The sequence below is a fragment of the Myotis brandtii genome, unplaced genomic scaffold, assembly GCF_000412655.1.
Source record: "Myotis brandtii unplaced genomic scaffold, ASM41265v1 scaffold300, whole genome shotgun sequence".
NCBI lineage: Eukaryota > Metazoa > Chordata > Mammalia > Chiroptera > Vespertilionidae > Myotis > Myotis brandtii.
Genome location: NW_005361459.1, coordinates 3,188,435 through 3,197,590, shown reverse-complemented (window position 1 = coordinate 3,197,590; position 9,156 = coordinate 3,188,435). Strand labels below are relative to the sequence as shown.

The following is a 9,156-nucleotide window of genomic DNA, read 5'->3' as shown; positions in this document are numbered from 1 at the left end:
ATGCTGGAAAGGCGAGCCCCCCCCCTCGCCCCCCGCAGCCCCACCCACCGGTCTGGTGACGTCACTAAGTGGGGCTACGTGATTCCGCCCCCGGCTGGGGCCCCAGGCCCCCACCTCTGGGTCTGCGGCTTCTTTTGGGACTTGGGGGGAGGGTCCCCATCCTGTGCACACGCTCCACGCTGCAAAGTGCTGCTGTCCGTGCGCTCCCCGTTAGCCTCACTCTCCACAGCTTGTCCCACCCCTTTATTTTGCACTTTCTATCCTGTTCATTATCTATGTGCCTCCCAGGGCTGAAGGAGCTGGCGACCCGGAGATGGGCACGCGGGTGGCAGGCTGCCTGAAGAAGTAAATTCGGTTTGCTATCTCCTTAATCCGTTTGCATCTCTACTGATAATTTAATATCCGGTTGTTTTCTCGTGCGTTCGTGGAAGATTTTGGAGAGTCGTTTTCGTGTTTTTTCTCTTAACTGGCTTAAAGTTGGCCGACGCCTTCTTTAGCATTTCATTAATTAAAGAAGCTAGATTTAGGCTTTCCTTGGTGTTGAAGAATGGAAGGAAACCAAAGCCTAACCGCGTTTAGAAAGGAAACAGCCCTGTTTATTTCTCATTCTCAGCTCAAGCTGTCGTGGACAGCACCTTGCACAAAGCACAGACGCAGCGGCAGAGCACTTTGTTGCCGCGTAGGCTGCGTCTACACAGGCTTTGTGCCCGAGCATCAAAAGACAGTGCAGGTGTGTGGGGTCTGCGTGTGCGTGTGCGTGTGCGTACGTGAGGGACGTGTGTGTATGTGTGTCTGAGCCCAACAATCCCAAGAGATGCATCCGAACGAAGCCCGCATACTAGAGATTCCTTCGGAAATTTCCTATTGCCCTGAAAATTAGTAAATCTCTAGTATTCGAAAATTGTCTTTGCAGAGGCTCCTTCCTCCGTGCTCTCCCCACCTCCAAAAACAGGTGTCGCTGTGCGTCTTGAAGAGGTCTCTCTCGCGGGCTCGGCCTTCCGAGCCGGTGAAGTTCAAGGGGGACACTGTCTAGATTTCAGGGCCCGCACAGGTGCTGACCAAGCCCCGAGGCCTGGGCGTGTGCGGGCAGACACAGAGGGTGCTCGGTTGGGCTCCCGGGCGTGCGCGTGGTTGTGCGTAAGTGTGTGCTCACGCGCTCCAGGCTGCGACCGGAGCTCAGCCGCTGGGTTGGAGAAAAAGAGGGTAGGCAAGTGCAGGGGAAGCTGCGGATAAGGGGCAGAGGGGCGCGGAGATTCGAATTAATCGAGCTTGTTAGCTACTTTCCCTCTCCCGCTCCTTTAAATCTTACTGCATCGTAGGGAGGGGGTTGGTTCACTGTGGAGCTGGTGGAGAAGGGGGAGCAGGTTGAAACAATCGAGTGGGCGCGTCAGGTACTCCCTGGCTCCAGGCGGGGAAGGGAGGAGAGCTCCCCAGGCTCTGCGCTGCAAGGGGGCGGGGTTGGGGGCCCCGGGAACCGCGAGGAGACGCGGATGCCCGCAGGGGTGGGGAATTGGTCACCCCAAGCAAGATTTCCTTCGGGTCGCAAATTAATTGGAGATATCTGATTAATTCCAGCTTCGGATGACTATAAATGGCGATTTTCTACCAAGGTGTCGCTATTTTTTTTTTAAATCATTCCGTGTCATCCCCCACGTCAGGCCTGCTCGTGGGCGTGCGGCTGTACTTCCTCCGCCCCCTCCTAATGGAGTGAACCATTCCCAGCTCTTCCCCCTCTCTCCTTCAGTCTCTCTCTGTGTGTGTGTGTGTGTCTCTCTCTCTCCCTCCCTCCCTCTCCTGCTCCCTCTCTCTCTTCCTTCTCTCCCTCTCTCTCCTCCCTCTGCTTTCCCGGTGCAGAAAGTCTCCGTCGCTCCTGGAACTTGTTGGCAATGCCTATTTTTCAGCTTTCCCCCGCGTTCTCTAAACTAACTATTTAAAGGTCTGCGGTCGCAAATGGTTTGACTAAACGTAGGATGGGACTTAAGTTGAACGGCAGATATATTTCACTGATCCTCGCGGTGCAAATAGGTAAGTGGCCGCCCAGCCAGACTCGCGCCGGTGGCAGGAGGCTGCCGGCCGGCCAAGCCCGAGGCATCAAAGGGTCCGACTGGCCCGCAGCCGTCCCGGGGTTCGGAGAAGCCCCAAACCCCCAAGGGTGGGGGCATCAGTTCCTATGGACTCGCAAGTCCCGGGTTGGTTTTTCTAAAAAAAAAAGGAGAGACTTCCCAATGTTATCCAGGAAATGTGAGCGACCAGCCGATATAGGAGGGGATTTTTCTCCTATTTTTAACCGAGAACACGTCCATTTTTTTTTTCTTCTTCTTCCCTCTCTTGGTTAGACCAGGTTTGATATGTTCTGGGGCAATGCATTGGTCCCTGCGATATGGCAAGGTATTATTTTGAAGGGTGGAAAGGTGATTGCAGCAACAAGATGGCTAGGCAGCTAGAACTGGAAAGTTTATGTGCAGAAAGCAGATATTCCGGGGCCCAGAATGCTGCATTTAGAACTTTGTCATACTCCTGCCACCCCACCCCCATACCCTAGCTGCAGCATTTGCACCGGGCACTGCAGACCGGCTGGGGGTCAGATTGAGAAGGATGTGGAACCCCAGGGTAGTATTTTAATGTGCTTATCATTGAGGAGGTTGAATATCGCCAAATATATGTAAATATAATTTTCTATGAATGTTTGCCTGTTCCTTTCCACATAGGCATCTGTATTTTACATACAGGAAAGGGTTAAAAAGTGTTTGCAATATGTTATGTTGGGTGTTTGTTATTTTTTATTTGTTTGTTTGGGGTTATTACAGATGGATTTATGTAGTCCCCATTTTATGTTAAGGAATGTTGAGTCCTAGTTCCGCTGTCATGGGGTTTTAAAAAGTTCACATTTTCCATCCAGAATGAAGTTATGGAAGGGAGTACCAGAAAACCCCCTTCTCTCATGCGGGTCAGAGTATTAATTAAGGTGGCCTAAAAGTGAAAGTGAAGCTGATTATTAAGAGAATGGGCAAGAAAAAAATAGAAACTCTTCAAACGGGGTTTCTGGTGACAGAATATTGTTGACTTCTATCATTTTCAAGGCTGTAAATTTCTTTGCAGACAAATCCTTGCAGTATTGGGGGGGGGGAGCTTTAGGGAATTGGTTTAGGGCAAGAGATAAAATTAATAATATTTTTCTTCATGAGAAATGTGAAGGGAACAGAGTTTGGAGTTATCTATACAATAAAATGGATTATTTGCAGCGGATTTTATGCATTTGACATGATTTTAAGTATCTGATTTTTTGCATGAACATTATAGGGATTTTAGAGAGTGGGGATGCAGGATGTTGGCGTTTTCCTTTAATTCTGAGAAATGACTTGATGTTTTGAATCTGGCTGTTTGAATCTTTGACATTAGTGCAGAGAACTGCAATAAATAAAGAATATTTCTAATTGCAGCCAATCCCTTAAATATTGGAAATAAGTGAATGTGGAATTTTGCAATTAGCCTGCAAATTTTTAGAGAGTAGGCAGCAGCACCTATTTTGATATGGGGATTTTATTCGGAGAATGTTGGTGCTCTCTTTTCCCGGTGGAAAATAACATTACTGTGTGTTTTGGGGGGTGGAGGGGGGGGGAGACAGCAATTGTGCATGCGGGATGCGCTTGGAACACATTAACCTCAGCCCGAAAATGACCATTTGTTGGCTGTGGGATTGAAATTGAGCAAATTTGTTCCCGAATGTCTGCCCTTTCCCGCACCAGAGCCTCTCGATCTTTATTAATTCATGTCTGGGAGCTTTCCCAAATCATTGACATTTGGCAAGAAAAGTGGGGGTTGGGGAATGAGGGGGAGGAAAGGGTGGTGAACGCAAATTAAGACCCGGCTGGAGGAAGTTTGGAATGAATGAGAGGTCAAACGAATGAATGAACGGGTGGAAAGGAGACAAGGTGCTGACACCCGAGACCGGGGAAGGAGCCTGGCCGGCCCGCCCTAGCCTCTCGGAAGTCGGGTTCAGAAACCACCGCGAGGGTCGCGCGGACTGCGACCTGCACGAATGCCTGCACCTGCAAAATACGTCCCGAGCGCAAGCTCCCGGCCTCCCACAGCCAGCTAGAAACCAAGAAGTCTAGTTTCCAAAAAAGAAATGTTCACGACTCCTTATTTTACACATGCACATACTCACACATGCGCGGTATGGAGGGTCTTCTCCGGCAGAGCCTGGAAAGATAACGTGACCGGAGAGCTCCCCGCCCCCAGCAAACCCCAGCTCCCCTTTAAAATTGTGTCAATACGTTTTAAGGGCTACTTTTTTGCTATCGCGTTTGGAGGGTGGAGGTAAAGGATAAGGAGAGCCGGGGATTTGGTGGGAATGGATGGAGTGTATTTTATTTCGTCTCTTCGCTGCAAAACTGCATCTGTGGCGTGCATTATAGAGGACAACGGGTAGGATTTGTTTCACTGTGATCGTGTTCCTATGAAAACCAACATTCGTTTATTCTCTCTCAGTATTCTACCTGGTATTGCAGTTTCATGGGCTTTTAATATTTCGCGTGACGGGGGCAGGGGTTGTCTGTGAAGGTTTACCTATAGCCTGAGCCGAGATCGAAGTTAACCTTAGCCTCTTCCCCAGAGCTTCCCGTTCCGGATTAGAGAGCGCAAGGCCCGCCTTGCTTCTGCAGCAATTTGCAAACGGTGCTCTCGCAGGCTGCTGCAGGTTCGGTCACCTTCCCCCTGGTCTGCGTCTAGCGGGGCTCAAGGGGACCAGCGGCCAGGGAAGGGGGATGGGGGTACGGTCCTCCCCCGAGACATTCACACTCTAGCCGCAGCGGCGTGAACACTGTCCAGGATGAGGTCGGCGCTCAAGATCTTGGGCATTTTAGGCCAATTTCGATTCTGAGAAGATTCGCCTGTTCTTTCCCCTCCCCTCGCTCCAACAGCGAAGATCTGCGCTTCTTGCACGACCTCCTGGCGCCCTGAGTGGTTTTGGCCTTTCGCCATCCAACGTTTATCCGGGTTCTTTGGCCTTGAGATGGAGAAAAATGGCCAAGGCAGCGCGTCCGCGGTCTGGAGCCTGTCTCTGCCTCTCTCAGGTCTCGCACCGCAGGGTTTGACCGACCCGAGGCCCAGAGCGTGAACCTCAGATCGGCCTGGGTCTCCTCCCCTCCTCCTCCAGCACCAGGGTCTCCTCCCGCCGCCCGCCGCTTTCCCCGCCCCCACTCTGGAGGGAGTCCGAGCCGGAGGCCCGGAGCCCCCGGCGGCAGCCACCCTGGCCCTCAGCCGCCTGACTGAGCTGGAGAGGAAAGGTCCCACCCTGCTCCTGGCTAGAGTGGTGACCATTGGGGGGCGGGGAGAAACAGGGGGGTAAGAGTGTGGGGAAAACTGAGGAAGCGGGGGGCCCAAGGCTCACGGATTTGGCCTCCCCGAGGTGACGCAGGGCCACCCGCACAGACACATTCATGACTCTGCAGGGCCCAGACTGCCCCGACCACTGTCACCTCGCCTAGCCCCAAGCGCCCAGGCTGCTCTCTGCGCAGGAAGGATCTCCCTGGGAAAACAGTCCGCACGGTGTTCTGGTGGCCGCTGGTGGCTGCCAGAGATTTTACTCACTTATTCATTCAGCAGTGATTTATTCAGCAGTGTTGCTGAGCGCCCACCAAGGACTTGGGTGCCACGGCCAGGCTTTTCACGTGGCGTAGCGTCAGGTTCCACTGCGTGGCCCCTTGCTGTGTCACCTCCACCCCTTCCTCACCCCGCTCTCTGCTGTGAGCCCCCCCTGTCACCTCAGAAATGGAAGACTGCGCTCTCAGAGCCAGGACGGCTTGCTGGGGAAGTGTTGGGAAACAAGGAGGGAGGGAGTAGAAAGAGAAACATAAAGGAGAAAAGGGAGGTGAGAAGAGTGGACAGTAGGAACAGGAAAGAGAGAGAGCGAGATGCAGGAGGAGCTTCGGGACAGGGAGAGCCTCACTACGGGGCCACCCACACCTTCAGACACGACAGCCTGCAGAAGGCGCCCAGCTGGGTGCAGGTCGTTCATTCTGGATCGCATCTTTCATTCACCTTTAACTCTGGCGCACAGGGGCCAAGCCGCGCCGAGTTGGGTGCAGACGGGCGGGCGGGGGGTGGGGGGGCTGCGGAGCGGGATCTGGGCGCTGCTGACGGGTGTCCCCTCCTCCCCGCAGCGTACCTGGTGCAGGCCGTGAGAGCAGCGGGCAAGTGCGATGAGGTCTTTAAGGGCTTTTCAAACTGTTTGCTCAAGCTGGGCGAAAGCGTGGCCAACTACCCGCAGGGCCTGGACGACAAGACGAACGTCAAGACCATGTGCACGTAAGTGTCCTCTCTGGCCTGCTAGGCTCCTATTCCGGGGGGCGCTGCTGGGGTGGGAGATCCGTGGCGACGCGAATTTGCGCATTCTCACCTGCTGGCTCCCACCCTCAGGCCTCGGCAGGGCCTGCGCCGCCCAAGGGGACGCTGTAGCCTGGAGTGGGCAGAGGAGGATCATTCTGCGGAGGCCCAGTCCGACACAGAGGCGTGCTCATCCTCGCGCTGAAACCAGGGCGAGGGGCAGCGAGAGCGGCTACCAATTCCCCCCTGTTTGGAGCAGTCTTCCTCAGTCTTTGCTTCTGAATGAGAGGCCTGCCCAGTACCCTACAAAGAATAGTTTTGGTTTCAGGGGAGGCTTAGGTAATGATACATTTGCCTAAAAGGAAAGTCTCTCACCTATATTGTCCATTTCCCCTGATATTACCCGCCTCAAGTACACATCAAGAAAGCTGGAGTGCAGGCAAGGGAGCACTGGGCCCCCTTCCTCTTTCTGGGAAAAAGAGTGAGAGGATATTTTGTTTCCTGCCAATGACTTTGCCCAAGAAGAACGTGTTCTGGGCATCTAGTGACTGTTGAGTTTATAGTAATTTGCTAGGTTTAGGGTAGTCACCCTCCATGTGTTTTGTTGTTGTTGTTGTGTCCCTCTTTCTTGGTCTACATGTATTAAAAGGCCAGGGCAGTTAAGGGTCCGAGGAGGGCCATGAAAGAGTTCGGGGCCAGGCTCAGTGACATTTTAGCTGCTGCAAACCTTGGAAATATCCTTATCCTCTGCAATAACGCACACTTTATTTTATTTTTCAAAAACAGATGTGATACCCCCCTCATAATGACCCTTTCAATAAAGTGAAGGCAAGGGGTATTCCTTGTACCCCAGAGGTTGGAGTGACCATTTGCTGTACCACCTTTTTTATACTGTGAAGTCCTTCTTCTCTCTAATTCCTGGGGGGTGGAGCGTGGGGTGGGGGGTGTATTTAAATTATGAGTAATTAAACAGGGGTCAATTTTGCTATGCATTTTCCTAAATATCCAGATACCCACTAGGAGCCACAGCAGCTAAGTAGCTGGTACCTTCCTATCAGGAAAGGGACAAATGTTTGGGTCTGGGATGCATACCTACCTATTGTAATTCCAAATATCTGATGCTAGGTAAGATTACATCTATTCACAATAAAAGGTTAAATATAGATCAGCTCCCAAATGCTCCATCATTTGCCACAACTTGGTTATTCCGTTATTTGAGTTTATTTTGCAAGATTTGGTCCTGAAAAATGGAAATGAGGAGGGCCCCTTCACAGGTCACAGGCCACAGCTGGGTTGAGGCTTTCACTGAGTTGGTGCACTGGGTGCTCCTCAACTCCTTTCAGTCCCAGCTGGACGTCTGACCCTTTCCACCACGCCTCTCTCCGGGCGGGGCTTGTTCCCATCTGGGCATAAAGAAAGGAGGGAGTTAGACTCCCTTTGGGAGGTGCCGTTTTTTTCAGAGAACTGTGCCTCCACCTCTTAGGTTTCTCAAAGCTTGCTATTTTTTTTTTTCCAGTTGAGGAACCTAGAAGCCCTACACCCCAGGACCACTACCCGCCCCCCCCCTTATAAATTAGAGACTCTGGGAGGTCATTAGAGAACACCAAGCTCCAGGCAATCCAACAAGCATTTTAACTTGATTATTTGCCAGAAGATGGTGAGGGAGTGGAAACAAGGATAAATCAAACACAGTGCCTGCCTTCAACGTGCTTACAGTCCAGGCTAGAGAGCAGAAGGAAGGGATAGGAGACAATGCAACCAAACTGCGCGGTCTGTGGTCACTGGTGACCTGGTCTCAGGGCCCCTTGAGGTGGAAGCCAGCCGGAGTTACTGAGACACAGATCGACCTGCACCGAGAGGAGACAGCGCCCCAGGAATCGATCACGGGTTGGAATTATATTTAGGCTTGAGATCTATTTTGGGTTTTCAGAAGAAAGGGGGACAATAAAGAAGGACAGGTTGGATGAAGGTTGTAGGGGCGGGGCTAGGAACTGAGTCCTGGGGGAAGAAGGCGCCGAGGGAGGTGCCAGGCTCCGGAAGAGGCGGGAAGGGAGGACAAGGAGCCAGGTGTCACAAAGGTTGGCAACCTTGGGCCCCGCGCCAGCCCAGGAGTCCTGGCCTGGGGGCTGGGCACTATCCTAAGGCTCTGGGGAGGAGGCCTCACGGGATCCAAGTCCGAGAAGAAGACTGGGGGGCGGGGAGAGAAGAGGTGCGCAAGAGAGACCAAGTGCGCAAGGGGGAGCACAGAGGTTTGCAAAAGGTAGGTGTCGAAAGCTGGCCTAGGGGCTCGGGCACCAACATCCCCCGACCCGGGAAGAGGAGAGGCAAGCCCGAGCTTCCTGGCAGAATCTGAGCTGGGGGACTGGAGAGCAACGCGAGGAGCCACGGAGGACCGAAGCCAGTGAGGACGGGGAAGCAGTGAGGAACTGAACCAAGGAAAACCGAGGGGAGGTGGAAAGGAGGAAGACAAAGGAGGTTAGAGGGAAGAAGGAAAATAAAAGAACGGGAGACCCAAGGCAGGGAGCGGGGAGAAAGGGCGAAGACGGGGGTGGGGTGGGGGAGAATAAGGCGGTGCCTGGAGGGAGAGAGACAGCAGGGGAGGAGGGGTGGGAGGAGAAAGTGAGAAGCCCAGCGGGGAGGGCTGCGCCAGGAGCAAGTAACCCTTCTTGCAAGCTAAGAGGCATTAATGGGCGGCAGCTTGCAAGGCTTAGCACTGTTTTCCTAGCTTCCCCCGAGGAGGACGAGCAATCTGTTGGCTCAGGCCGAGGTGCCAGCTTGGCGCAGCCGGTGAGGCCCCGGCTCCTGACTGCTGGGTCCCCGCCGGGCACC

The 9,156-nt window shown here is 53.2% G+C and overlaps 1 protein-coding gene across 1 annotated transcript in view; it reads left to right on the top strand.

Moving 5' to 3' along the window:
- Positions 1–1,313: 1,313 nt before the first annotated feature.
- The window catches only part of NRN1 (neuritin 1), a 9,254-nt gene continuing 1,411 nt past the window's right edge, over positions 1,314–9,156 (top strand). The window contains exons 1-2 of the mRNA XM_005869650.2: positions 1,314–2,025; positions 6,165–6,309. Coding sequence (XP_005869712.1) covers positions 1,971–2,025; positions 6,165–6,309 — 200 coding nt within the window. The 5' untranslated portion in view covers positions 1,314–1,970. The remainder of the gene's footprint in view (positions 2,026–6,164; positions 6,310–9,156) is intronic.